Genomic DNA, 15,460 nt, shown 5'->3' on the forward strand with positions numbered 1-15,460 from the left:
ATATTACAATGGAATAGAACACAGTCTATCCATTCTAGATGTCACATTCACTGAGAGAAGCAATTCAGACAAGTTACATTAATGAACAGTTTTTGCAATGACATTTTATGACAGGTAAGCATAATACAATTTCACAGCTAGTACAATCAAACTATACATTACACAAACAGTACAACCCCGTTATAAAATATTAGCACGTGGTTACCATAGTGTATTGTACAAGCAGTAGAATGTTAGCCTAAATACCTTCAGAGATTAAACATTTATCATGTTGTATTAATTCATTTCACAGGCATCACACCACTACCCAGCAGCTTCAGTCCATTCCAGTGATAAACACAACTTTACTATACAACGTCAGTCCAAGTCACAGAGACATTGCTATACAACGTCAGTCCAAGTCACAGAGACATTGCTATACAACGTCAGTCCAAGTCACAGAGACATTGCTATACAACGTCAGTCCAAGTCACAGAGACATTGCTATACAACGTCAGTCCAAGTCACAGAGACATTGCTATACAACGCCAGTCCAAGTCACAGAGACATTGCTATACAACGCCAGTCCAAGTCACAGAGACATTGCTATACAACGCCAGTCCAAGTCACAGAGACATTGCTATACAACGCCAGTCCAAGTCACAGAGACATTGCTATACAACGTCAGTCCAAGTCACAGAGACATTGCTATACAACGCCAGTCCAAGTCACAGAGACATTGCTATACAACGTCAGTCCAAGTCACAGAGACATTGCTATACAACGCCAGTCCAAGTCACAGAGACATTGCTATACAACGCCAGTCCAAGTCACAGAGACATTGCTATACAACGTCAGTCCAAGTCACAGAGACATTGCTATACAACGTCAGTCCAAGTCACAGAGACATTGCTATACAACGTCAGTCCAAGTCACAGAGACATTGCTATACAACGTCAGTCCAAGTCACAGAGACATTGCTATACAACGTCAGTCCAAGTCACAGAGACATTGCTATACAACGTCAGTCCAAGTCACAGAGACATTGCTATACAACATCAGTCCAAGTCACAGAGACATTGCTATACAACGTCAGTCCAAGTCACAGAGACATTGCTATACAACGCCAGTCCAAGTCACAGAGACATTGCTATACAACGCCAGTCCAAGTCACAGAGACATTGCTATACAACGTCAGTCCAAGTCACAGAGACAATGCTATACAACGTCAGTCCAAGTCACAGAGACATTGCTATACAACGCCAGTCCAAGTCACAGAGACATTGCTATACAATGCCAGTCCAAGTCACAGATACATTGCTATATAATCCAAATCTAAGGGGTAAATGTAATAACCTGCTTGAAGCAGGCATCAGTGAGTTTCCAGTGAGTCTTCACAATGTTTAAAAGGGGCAATAACTTAAAAGGCAAAACCAACCTGGTTTTGTCTTTTAAATGATTGCTCCTTTAAACATCAGGCAGATTCACCGGAAACTCAGATGCCTGTATCACACAGACTCCTACATTTACCCCCAAGTCACAAACACAGATTTTTGTTCACAGTCTCAGGAGCTGTGAGGAAAAATCTACTTTTAATGCAAATGCAATCTATGGGAATTAACGTACAGGGTATCGGCACTCAGTTCGGCATCTTAGACCAGAGCAATTAAACCTCACAGCTAACTGAGTCTGCCCTACTGTATTACTATACAATAACAGTGCAATACACCGGTCTTTAATGTCGGTCATACTTGTAACAATCTGATCCTTGAATCTTAATTGATTTGTAAACCATTTGATTAACAAAATGTTAAGTTTCAAATGTAGATGGCCAAATCCAAAAACTATACGATCTTGTATATAAAATTAATTGGTCCGTTTGTCTGTCTAGTTATGCATTCAGACATCCCTGCATCAATTGGGATAAAATCAACGCGAGGTGGTCCAGTTGGATCCTGGCCAGGTTTTAGGGGTGTCCGGGTCCTGGTCGGACCACCCATTGGTGTACGCTGGGCAGAACTTTGACCGGGGAGCCTGTTCTGAGCATTCCACTGGATGGACTTGAATGAAAACTTGAAAGAGGGGTGGCAATTGGTCTGGGATGCCTAATGGAGTGGTTGGTGTCCCGGTTGGACCTCACGGTGAAGTGCACCGAACATAACTTTGACCCAAGGAGGCTGTTCTGGGCCTTCCACTGGATGGATTTGTACGACGACATCACATAATAAAACTTAATAACGTGAAGATTTAAATCTGGGCAACGCTAGGTACTTCAGCTAGTAATATAATAATGGGGAGAATTTCCATTTAAATCTTAGCAATTCTGCAACTGTCAGAGTTGAACTATAATGTATGTCCTACCTCTTGTGCCGCACTACAAGTCCTACGGAATAACACACTTCCTTCTCACTGGACCTCAGCTTCACATTTGGACCACTGTCCTCTTTGCGTCTCTCTATATGCTCCAAAGTATGCTGGACAAGATATGCCACAGCACCATGTTGTGAAGGGTCCAAGGCTTGAATGGTCTGTAGGATATCCAAGACCTACAAAATACAGTGGTATCAGCAAAGTGTTAAACAAAAGGTGCACACAGTAAATGGACATTCCTCCACACTGCATGGATCTACTTTCCTCTATAGCAAAATTGTTCATAAGCCCAAGTTGTATAAAGTTTCATTTTGCAGATCACATCTATTGCAAACAAGTTGTGCAGGTTTATTACGGAGGCACTTTGAGGCTACCAGCCTGCTCTGTTTTCAAAATACTTTCAAAATGCAACTGTTTATTACAGCCCCCAGCACACCCTTAACTCATGCTCTGTGTACTCCCTCCCAATCTCTTTCCAGTTATACCTCGGCTCCAGCTAGGCTCTCACAAGCAGGACCCTCCACACTCTTGTTCTCTCCCTGCACTACCACTCACAGTAAAGCTGGCCATACATGGTGTGATATGCACCGTGTGACGCGACGGGAGATCTGACGTCCAACATATCGGGCGTTCCCCACACACGGTGCAATCGGGTGGCCAACCGCCCGATATGCTGGCTCGCCCCTCCCCCACCCGCATAGTGTTGCATGGGATTGCACATCGCATCCTCTGATCGGCTGAACCTGCAGTAAGACCTGGGGGTGCGATGTACGACCCCACGGGTGCACGTTCTGTCCAATATCATGCCCATACATGGTACGATAGAGCAGCCAAAATCGTACCAATCCGTCGGATCGACTGCTTTATCGCACAGTGTATGGGCACCTTTAGCGACTTTGATCCTTTCTGTCCATCTCAGGGCACTGGGCCATTGAGTACTCCTGTTTTTAGCTGTCACTAAATTTGTCAACTTATTATATCACTGTCTGATTTATTACTTTGTACTGAATTTCACAGAATTATTTTTAGATCAATATAATTTTTAGCTGTACAGCACTTGTTGACACCATATAAACAAAAGATAATTATTACTGCTACTATTAAAATAATCGCTGTGGTAGTGAAATGGCAAATGCAGCATTTAGAAAACATTATACAATTTCTGCACTGCCAGTAAGCTCTAAATACATGACCCTGGGTCATCAGAGCGACATAGGAGGGGTTTTTGCACATTTCAGCATTTCTGATAAGTACTATAATCAGAAGTAAAGCCTATAAATATACACATTTACTTTAACAAAAGACACAAAATAACATTTTGCATGCTTGTAATTAACAAGAGCTGCCCTATTCTACATGTCTGTACTAGCTACATACATACTCTAAGGCTATGCTAAAATACCTTTTCAGGCCATAACCCCAGGTGGAAATACAATCTGGCCTGTAGCAATAGGTGCTGCACACTGTCCGGATACATAGTTAGGTACAGATCCAGAGAGACTCTGAGCAGCATGAAGCTCCGGTCTTTGCTCTCCCTAAAAAAGATAAATGGAACCCGAAGGGAAGAGTCCAGTAATAAAATGAGTTTATAAGTTCATCTCACATGTGACCCAAGTAAGGAGCAGTGACAGTCTATATAATATACACCCACAAGGACAATATTACCACATATCCGCTGCCGATTCCACTGAGAATTCAATACATTTTACATGAAGCCTTTACACAGAATAGGAACAGATGTAGATAATTATAACCGTATACATTTGGCTTACATGTCAATACATGTGCACAAAGTAAAAAGTACATGAATAATCTTGGGACCTTTTCGGTATTTTATTTAAATAAAAGAAAAACATTTTTATATCGTTTCTGAAATGAAGGACAGCCATCGTGCACCATAGCAAAGGTTAGAATTATCCATTTCTTTGTTTAATATCTAGAAGAGAAATGACTCTCAGTAGGGTTAATCTGCTCCCTTTGTGCCATAATCTATTCCCTTTGTTACCACCAACACAGAACATTATGGTGCTTGTATCCATATCTGAGCAATAAGGCAAAGACACTTACTTTGTGCTACACATGCTGATCATACACACAGCTGGGACAATTAGAGCAGTAGTGCTGAATGTGTAGCTCGAAAACTGCTGCAATGCCCAATATTAAACTGTTTTACATTTACTGGATCATTATTAGGCAAGTTGATAAATGTGGCCATAATACACAACAACTACACAATATTACTGATATGTTTTCAGCTTGTTTGAGCTGTAAAGCTGGGTACATACTTGTCCAATCCAACCTCCGACCGCCCAATTTGTCTGACATTGATAGAGTGCGCACACTCACACGACCTCTGGTCTCATCCAATTCTGGTCGTCTGGTCTTGTCGAAAGATTTTTAAACCAGCTGAAAAATCAGAAAACCAGACGGCCATACACTCAATCAATATAGAAGTGTGCACGCTACTGCAACTGGTTGTTCCAGTTCTTCTCCCGATTCATCCCTGTGAGTGGCAGCCGTTCTGACAAAGATTGGAAGAGTGTGTACAGCGACACAATCCTATTAGCAGATTGTTTCAGAAGATGCAGATTGGAGATCTGCAGCAAAATTGGACAGGAACGTACGAATAGTTTGGGTGTCGTGTCTGTGACCTGGGTCTACAGAAGGATTGTCTCAACAGTCTGGTTGGGAGTTGCATTCCCGGAGGATTGGACAACTGTGTAACCATCTTAACTGATACTGGAAGTGATGACCTAGGGTCAGATGGCCAGCTCTCACCCAATTAGGCACTGATCCTGTCCTGTAGCTAACTTATTGAGTGGTAAGATTTGCCACAGTGGGCCCACTTAGCAGTGCCATCCCTGAGTCATTATACATGGTTTCTGCCCTCGTTATACTATACACTATACTGCAATATTGTTTTATAGGGCTAATTGTATCTATAGGGTTTAATACTATTCCTTTCTCATTAATTATAAAATAATATTATAAGCCCAGTTTAGGCGTTTTTACATTCCTATAACCCAGTTATTATTATGGTGTTAAGGGTTAAGTCACTACCGTGGCACAGTCTTCACCAATCTCTAGTCCAGATATAGGCAAGAGTGGCACTCCAACTGCTGTGGAACCATATATCCAAGCATGCACTGCCACAGATTTGCTGTTAAGGCGTGCTAAAACTGATACACAGGGCATGCTGGAATGTGCAGTTCCACAGCAGCTGGAGTGCCACAGGTTACTCCTGCTCTAGTCCATTTGTATTGTATTGCTTCAAAAAGGAGGCTATATACACACACTATTAAAATCTGTGTCTGTCATATATCACATACAGTACAACACGCCTATAAAAAACACACAGAGGGCTGTGCTGGGCTCAATCCAAAGTGCTTCCCTAATATGCTTCCAATTGTTGGCTACACATTACCAAGCAGACATAAGGTATCCTGTATGGAATTATGGTGCATACACACAGTCAGATAGGTCAGATGAACGATTTGCAAACGATTTTTGACAGTATTAAAATTAATGGAAATCGCCCAAAACTGACTGCAAAACACATCAGATGTCAGATATCGTTATCTGACAAACAGGAACGCGCATCGTTCATCATTGCACACATGTCAGATGTTCCTTCAGACATGAACAATTTTTTAAATCGTTATCGTTCAGATCTGAAGAAAAATCTGATCGTGTGTATGCACCATAGTAATACAGAGGATTGAGCATGTAAAATAAGACGACTCAATCTCCTGATCTTCCTTATATACCTACTTTGGTTTGTCTAGCTCTCTTTCTAGCTATTGTTAAAATGGTAAAAGGATGTGTACTTCAACCAGTTGCATAATATTATCTCAAAATGCCCACTTCTGACAGTTTTATTTAGTAATAACAGCATAAAATGACATATTGCTGGCTTATCAATATTGTACCCATCACCATAAAACCCCCAGACATTAGGAAGTTTGTGTGAAGTCCCACCATGGTCACCAAAACAAAATACAAAGATATACACATGAAAATAGTCAAATACAATAATGCAACAGAAGATAAAATTATATGTAAATAAAAAAAACAACACTAAGCAACAATACTGCTCCTCCACCATAAAAACATAAATCAAACTGGGTTTCCCAATGACTGTGGGTGAACATAAAAAGGACACTGCCTTTAATAATGCACAAATAACTATATCTAACAAAGTCTGAAATTATCTCAATGAGCATAATGTGACTTTGGAGGTCAGAAACTCGGTCACACTATATACATGCATATTAGAATCCGGTTTGGCCTGTCACTAAACTAGACGTGCATAACAAAGGGCTGATACTTTAGCGATGGGTCAAACTGACAATTTACAATATGAAAAAGACATACATAAGAAGTGTGATTATAACAAAAAGTACTAATATTATAAAGTTATTACCAGGTTCCTACCTCTTTCCAAGGTTAAGAAGGTTTCCCACCATGCGTTGTAGGATGTCCTTTGTGCTGACAGCAGCATAAAACTCCTCTGTCACATGCTGTCCAATCATGTATTCACACTCTTTTGCAGTAAGACATTTGCCATTTCCAAATGCATCCACATAGACGTAGTCCGTGATGTCTGAACTCCTGTGGGTTACAATCAGAAGGATAAGCACACTGGTAGTGACACAGCACTCACTAGTGAACACCATGTAATATAATTGTGTCAGTCCCATTGTAACATCCAGCAGCCACATCCATTAGAACAATCTCTCACAGCAGTCACCAATGGATACACATGTTGTCTATTCACTAGTGACCCACATTCTACAGAACAGTCAGATCCTTGGTTACACATCACAGTCAACAGTGACCCACAAGTAAGACCGGAATCTTTGTCCACTGGTTACATGCAGTAGACCACAGGTTCCCAAACTCCACAATTACAGTCCTTGTTTTAAAAATATCCATGCTTGAGCACAGGTAACTTAATTAGTACCTCAGTCAATTTGATTTACCATCTGGACTCAAGCATGGATATCCTTAAAACCTGGACTGTAATGGCGTAGTTTTGGAACCTTTGCAGTAGACGTTTGTAAGCCTAGTGTTAGTGTCCACATTTCATGTGGAAGTAAATCACATTATAGCAATATATATGTCTCGAGTGCTGACGGGGAGGGGGGGGACATCAGAGACCTTGCACCAGCAGGGGATTTCCTACTCTGGGTGATATGCTCAATGTATTCTCCAATATGATGCCATAGGATTTCCTGTGCTCAGTGAAAATGTCAGCCTTATCTAGTGACAGGAACAATTAGGTATCAGTCATATTCTGGGTATACAGCCATCCCAGCACACAGAGCTCACATGTTCAGGCATATTATTTACAGGCAGGCAGAATACATTTATTTCTTTAATCAAAAACCTGTATCTTTATGAGATATTGGTAAAAGTTTACCCCTGTGCACCTTGGCACCATCTGAGCATGAAGTGATGAGGAAAGTTCACTGGCTCCAAATGCACTCCCAGCCGTTCAGCGAGGGTGAGATATAATACACAGAGGCTGATGGGGATTCCAGTCCTACTGATTAGAACCTATACAACAAAATGAGCAAGTTATTGTGGTCTGATCATGCAGCTAGACACAGCTGGACTACATTAAATGATAGATTTAAAAAAATAAAATAAAAAGTCACTGTAATAGGGTTTCCGGTTACCATACAAAATACAACATATTAAACAAATAAGCCTGATACAGAGGTGGACGCTGTTGCAGACTTTTTGCAAAGTCGCAGCAAAGATATTATGCAAATGGTAGTTCTGCCTTCACCTTGTTTACTAGCATGCACTAGACTGTGACACCTACTGTCAATGTAACACCTACTGTCAATGTCAATAGACCGTGCAATTCCGCCTGTTGGTTCTGAACACTCCAACATCACATGCACAAGCCGATGGCAGGCGCAGTGCGTCCTTCTGAAGGTCGTATGAATATGGCCTCTGTGGCTCTGCGTTGGGAACGCAGCCATGATACTCCCGTAACACGCCCATGAGACAGCCTGTTTTTGCTTTCATTTCAGGCCATTTCCCAGTCACCGCCCAGGAATGCCCATGGTTTATGCTCGCCAGCTCTAATACCAGTGTGTTTCTGCATACATTCAGGGGGAACGCATGCATCTTAGGAGTTTTTAGAACTTGTTAGGCATGTGCAGTAGCAAATAATCGCTCAAACATCAGCATTGCACCTATGAGTCAGGAACTGTGTCTAAATAGATCACCAAAATAAATGTTAAAGCAATATTTCAAGCTATATCTTTGTATAACAAGTGAATATGGATACTCATTGGTAGTTAAACATTGAAAGGACAAATGCCAGTGGCACCGCATGCCACGTTGTGGTTTACAAGTATTTGTATTATCAGGAAGGTCAATAGAGTGACTCAAATACATTCAACTTACGTTGAACGCAATAAAATGGAGAAGTCAGCATGTAATAATTGCATGGCTTTGCAAACCAGTCTCAGCAATTCTGTCCACAAGTACAAACACAAGTGGGTATGGTCACATACAATGGGTGCCAGTGTCATTCTGCTCTCATGAGCTGTACTAGCATTAAATGACAAAATAAATGAATAGATAAAAACTTGTAAATACAGGTATTTATTACTAGTGGACATGAGGCCTAAAGGGGGGATGCAGTCAGGAAGTTGACAATGTCAACATCATACATGTCGACACCTGGCAAACGTCAAATGACAAAGTAGACATAAAATGTCGACATTTACATTAGGGATAGACAGACATGAAAAAAAACAGGGTCCTTCTTGACATCAGTGTCGGCATGCTGAATGTCATGATCATGAACATGATCAGCAGCTTTGAATACCTGCAACTTAGTAAGTCGATCCCTAAATGTAGTTTTAGACAATAGAAGTTAAAAATAGCTACTTCAAAAGCAAATGTATAAAATGACGATCCATAAGGAACCTGAGACAGGAGGGTTATATGCTGGGGACCACACCCCTGTTTAATAAGAGAGCACAGCTACACTATCTGTAATAAACCTCAATCATTTCATTGATTAAAAGACAAATTGTTGTGTGTGTTGTTAACAATGAATCTTGTGAAATAAACCTGCATTAAAGTAATTTTTCTATCCTTTTTTTTGTAGGATGAGATGGAATAATTGAGTCTGAAAGGCAATACTTTGAGCAATCACATCCCTATTCACTACAATAGAGCCTGACAGGCAGCCACTACTGCTAGAATCCACTTTGATCAAACAATATTGTGCACTCTGCAGTACAGTTAACCCTATCTTTACGCTGCTGGTTGTTAATCATGTTTGCAATCATTAATTGTGGTATTTGAAATATGAAAATTTAATAAAAGGCTATTTGGCCTATTCAGGTCAATAAATTGGCAAAAGGCCTCCTAGAACCTGAAGGTGGTTCTAAATATTTTTTTGTAACCTATCCCCCCAGAATACCTTATGTTAAAGGGACCAAACTTGCCCTGTAACTGTGGTCCAGTACTGGTGGCTGCTACAGATAACTCTGCACAGCAAACTAGTACATTCTGTGATTAGTCTAAGAGCCTCTGAAGGATATCCTGCATCCCAGCTGCACTGTGCTCTCCGGACATCTCTAAAGCAGTCTATGATAGCAGAGCACATTTTAATCTGTTTCAGATTGGAGCGTGCGTGCTGGGAAACCAGAAGTTAGATCTTAGGGCAGCACAGATGGTGTATTAGTTAGCATTACTGCCTCCCAGCACTGAGGTTGTGGGTTCGAATTCCACCACGGCCTTAACTGTGTGGAGTTTGTATATTCTTTGCGTGGGTTTCCTCTGGGTGCTCCGGTTTCCTCCCACACTGAAAAATATACTGGTAGGTTAATTGGCTCTCAACAAAATTAAACCTTGTGTGTACGTATGCGATAGGGAATATAGATTGTAAGCTCCAAATATTCTCTCTAAAGTGCTGCTGAATTTGTGTGCGCTATATAAATAAAATCTTAGAGCTACGACCCAGCATGGGTCAGAGAGATTGGGTCCACAGCAGTGCTACCCCGTTTGTGCTTTATAGTAAAGGGTGGGTGTGTAAGCAGTGGTCACTTGTACAGGACATTGCTGATTAAACATGATAACTTTTACTCCCTTTGATCTGGACTTAAACACTATATTTTGTCTAAATCATAATTAAAGCAAAAAAACTGAGAAATGAAATGTATATCCATTACAATAAATAAAGGACGCTTTCACTTCTAAAATGTGCATTGCAAGCCTGAAACTAGACAAGCGTAACATAATGTAATAAACTATTACGACTTTGTTAGATTGATCATGTCAAAGTAATGTTCTTGCTGTGTGACAGGAAAGTAGTAGAACAATAAGCTCCATTGTTCAAACCTATTTATATTTTGCAAAGCTTTTTGGTGCAGTGCCACAGAGGATGTTGCGAGCCAAGCAAACATGACACCAGGAAAACTGATCCTCCTGTTGTATAAATAAAAGATCACATACATGACACAAAAATATATCTGATGGATGGACAGTCATTAGATTTGGCCATACATGTTCATAGTCAAATGTGAGAAAATCCTACCACTGGCATTTGGACTAAAGAGCTGGAATGGATGAGAAACGCAGCTGGCGAGTACTGCAAACGCAGTAGATGTGGTCACCACCTGACTGAACTTACCGACTGTCCAGATGCTGATGAACTGTATTGCTGGAACTATCCATTTAGCCTCTCTGTACATAGAATTGGCGAGGCAACAACGTTGAGCTTTGTGGAGGACTTTTGCTGTATACTTGACAGAACCCATCCATCTCCATGGCTGGAATTAATTCTGCATACTAATCCACATGGTCAAGCAAGAGGATGTGGTGGTAAATACCTTGCCTGAGGCCCCGGACACTAAAATGAACGGACTTCCATTTTCCATGCAACTGTCCAAACCTGAATCATTCTTGCGGTTTATTGCATTAAGCAATTATTCTCAATATGGTGCCCTAGATTGCAGTTATCTCATCCTGAATGACAGTGCAACACAAAAGAGATGACTATCTTCCAGCATTGTAGAAGTTTTAAACAGTCGCACTACACATATAACCACCCGAGTCCCTCCAGTGGGCATCTGTGGTATTAGGGGAAATACTGTGAAGCTTGGTTGGAATAGAATACCAACAATAAGAGTGTTGAAGTGTTTTCTGTAATGTATACGTTAATCGAAAATGTGCAATTTCTTCAAAAATGCTGGGCCAGCCTTCAGAGTGTAGGGACTTGTCGAAACCAATCTGAGTCTTTCATTATGCGAAATAGGAAGCAAGACAGTATATAGCAATAGAGGGATTGTGAAGAACAGTGTCAACCACAGACAGCGCTCTATAACATACTTTCTGCTTGCTCAAATGTAATTGTGCGTTTGCTACTTGAAACATCTTATGGAGCATACACACGGTCAGATTTGTCAGACTTGTCAGATTTGTCAGATGAACGATTGAACGATTAAACGATTTGAACGATTTGAACGATTTTACCAAAGTTTTGAACGATTTGAACGATTTTTGACTGCATTAAAATGAATGGAATCGTCCAAGTCTGACTGTAAACACATCAGATGTCAGAAATCGTTATCTGACCATCGGGAACGCGCATCGTTGATCGTCCATCGTTCAGGCATGTCAGATATGAACGATTTTCCTTCAGATATGAACGACTGAACGATTTTTAAATCGTTATCGTTCATATCTGAAGGAAAAATCTGACCGTGTGTATGCACCATTAATCTGAGTTTAGAACTCTGACAAGTGCTGTGTTACACCAACCAGGAAACTGAATGAAGCATATTCATCGCTACCACAGACTGAAATGGATTCCAACAGTGATGGGATGCACAGAGTGAGCAGCCATTTTCTGTATGACACAAACATGTAGGGACGGGGCAGTAAGAGTCTCAGTAAGTGGCGGGAAAGAGGACGATTTCTAAAATCTTCTCATTAAGTGTGGCTTTTCAGTGATCAGTAATGAAAACTGTGCTGCAAATCAGAATCTTAAATGGCAAAAGATTATGTAGTGATTGTAAGTAATGTGAAATCCTACCTGGTGCATGTAGGAATTAAGGGGGTTATAAAAGTCAGACACATTTCCTTTAAATTTCATCTCAGTGAAGAGGACATGATTCAGGGCATCTAGAGCTTGTCCTTGTACATCAATATCTTCTAAGCTGGATGTTTCACCTGCAGCAACAAGAACACATAGTTCATTATAGGCATGTGTAATACCATATTCCGAATAAGAAAAATCCTTAGAGAAACCAACATTCATAATTTCCATAATCTATATTCAGTGCTGGTGCTACTTAATCCAGTCATATCAAGATATAGGCCCTGATTCAGAGCCGCTCGCTCTGACCAGAGCGCTCGCTCTGAATCAGGGCCCTCCTCCATTAAAATAGAGCGTCCTCTTGGAAGCTCATATAGCTGTGGGTGACCACCCACAGCATATATGAGCGTCCAAAAAGATGGTCGCGATGGTCTTGACCATCGCGACCATCGGACTTGCGAGGGAAACCCTGCGGTAGGGTTTCCCAGTCACAAGCCGTGGAGTGATTTTGGCTCTATCAGAGCCAAAATCACTCCTACTGACATCACGAGTGATGTCAGTGGGGCCGGCTTCAGACGGTAGGCGTTCCCATGGGAACGCCTCCGTCTGGCAGGCACGCCCCCGGCACGCCCACCAAAAGGGGCGTGCTGTCAGTCACCATCGACAGCACGCCCCCTTTGGTGCGAGACCCGGAGCGACAGCTTGGCTTTCGCAGTCCGGGTCTCGCGCATGCGCACGACGGAGCTCCCTCCGTCGTGCGCATGCGCAGTGGGGAACATCGACCCACTTGCGAGCGTACTGCCGCTTGCGAGTGGGTCTGAATGACCCCCATAGCTTGAAGCCTCTTCTGTTCCTATTCTTTTCAAAACTTACCCCTCTCTCTCTTATAGTGTTCTCCTTTACAATCTTCCTTTCCCCTGTGGAAATCACTATTGTACCTCACAATACAAATTTCACCTTTACTATTTGATTTGAACAATTTCAAGAATGAATGGTTGTGGGGAGAATCTATTATTCTACAAATCACATTTGCACTTATGTTCTCTATCCATTCTGCTATATCTTCTTGGCTTGAAGAGTTCCAGGACCCCTCACTAATCTCCATTGGTCACAATTCTGAAGACATTTCTTTCCATCTGCTTCCCACAATTTGTCTTCTCTTATGTCGCTTATGGAACACCTGCCGATTATGCAACACACAAGTATTCATGACACCTTTATCTCATGCTAACAATTAAAGTATCTGCAACTACAATCTCTTCAGCTGCACAGGATCACTGGCTGGACCAGGTGGTTGATAAGGCAATACTAGCTGGACCAGGTGGTTGATAAGGCAATACTAACTAGCTGGACCAGGTGCTAGGGGAGACATTACTAGCTGGACCGGGTGCTAGGGGAGGCATTACTAGCTGGACCAGGTGGGAGGCCTTCTGCTCTACTTTGCACATTGCATGAAGTCCATGTTTTTCTCCCTTTGAATCCCATACAGATTGCGTTAAGAATAACCTGCACTGCTTCTTTCCTCTCTTGCTTTCTCTCTTGTACACGTGCTCTTATACTGGATGATTTTAACATTACGATTAATCATGTGAAGTCATCTGCTACATTCAAGCTTCTTACTTCCAGTTCCTACACATTTTTTTTTAATACACATTTTCCTCTATCTGCACATAACCTACTCTCCTCAAATTTACCCTTGTTCCCCAAGTAGACACTCATGTCTAGACCGGTCATAGGGCCTCATTCAGACCCACTCGCAAGCGGCTGTCCACTCGCAAGTGGGTCGATGGTGTGCACTGCGCATGCGCACGACGGAGGGAGCTCCGTCGTGCGCATGCGCCAGACGCGACGAGCGAAGGACTTTCCTTCGCTCGTTGTGTCTGATCAAAGGGGGCGTGCTGTCGATGTTGATTGACAGCACGCCCCCTTTGGTGGGCGTGCCTGCCAGACGGAGGCGTTCCCAAGGAAACGCCTACAGTCAGAAGCGGGCCTCACTGACATCACTAGTGATGTCAGTGGGAGTGATTTTGGCTCTGATAGAGCCAAAATCACTCCAGGGCTTGTGGTCGAAAACCCCGACCACAGGCTTCTGGTCGCACTGGCGATGGTCGCGATGGTCAAGACTGCACGCTCGTATGTGCTGTGGGTGGTGACCCACAGCTATACGAGCGTCCAGGAGGACGCTCCATTTTTATGGAGGACGGCCCTCATTCAGAGCGAGCGCTCTGCTCAGAGGGCCATAGTATCTTGCTGCCTCTAACTCTGTTCGATCACCTCCTTCATTTTCTTAATATATAAATCCACTCTTATCTGTAGTTAATAAACTACAACAGGGTTGCAAAGAGATTACCAGCTTCCGCTATAGACAACAAAACAGAGCTCAATTTCACCCATCTACTCTCCAACTTAATTAAAATCTCCTCTCATTAAATGCATATGCTTCATTACTACCAAAAATTTATATATTTTATAGAGGGATTTCTTTTAAACAACATTCAATCAAAATGTAACATAATTACCATTACAATGGGTTGATCCTTTCAAGTTTCTGGGTATATGGATCACACCTCAGGACTATTTTGTTCTGAACATCCAGCTGCAGCTCAGCTATCTTAAGGAGAAGTCATACTCCTGGTGTAGGCTCACGGGCCGGGTTAACAATCAAAATGGTGATACAACTTAAACTCTTAGATTTTCAACAATTTCCCATTTATATCCAGATATCGCTATTTTTCGGAAACTAGGCAATCTTATCTCCTCTGTGGTCTGGATGGACAGTCGGGCTCTTAAAAAGCACAATGGCCCTCATTCAGAGCCGCTCGTTAGCGGCAGTACGCTCGTTCCGAGCGATGTTTGCACATCTGCGCATGCGTACGGTTTTTAGTACGCATGCGCGAACCAGTCAGTGCGGCCAAAAATCGTTTGTACGCTATATAGCGAGTGCCTGCTATTTTGAGTGACAGAATGAGGCGTATGTGGGTGGTAACAGGGGAAGGTGCTTGAAAATGGGGAGTGGAGATCCGAACGCAGGCGTGCTTA

General features: G+C 42.1%; 1 protein-coding gene across 1 annotated transcript in view; it reads right to left on the reverse strand.

Moving 5' to 3' along the window:
* The window catches only part of FBXO21 (F-box protein 21), a 57,314-nt gene that overhangs the window by 6,396 nt on the left and 35,458 nt on the right, over positions 1–15,460 (reverse strand). Inside the window, exons 6-10 of the mRNA XM_088449242.1 lie at positions 12,419–12,555; positions 7,772–7,908; positions 6,784–6,960; positions 3,752–3,884; positions 2,341–2,525 (exon numbers count right to left, since the gene is read on the reverse strand). Of these exons, the coding sequence (XP_088305368.1) occupies positions 2,341–2,525; positions 3,752–3,884; positions 6,784–6,960; positions 7,772–7,908; positions 12,419–12,555 (769 nt within the window). The remainder of the gene's footprint in view (positions 1–2,340; positions 2,526–3,751; positions 3,885–6,783; positions 6,961–7,771; positions 7,909–12,418; positions 12,556–15,460) is intronic.

The sequence above is a fragment of the Taudactylus pleione genome, unplaced genomic scaffold, assembly GCF_031769625.1.
Source record: "Taudactylus pleione unplaced genomic scaffold, aTauple2 ptg000479l, whole genome shotgun sequence".
Taxonomy (NCBI): Eukaryota; Metazoa; Chordata; class Amphibia; order Anura; family Myobatrachidae; genus Taudactylus; species Taudactylus pleione.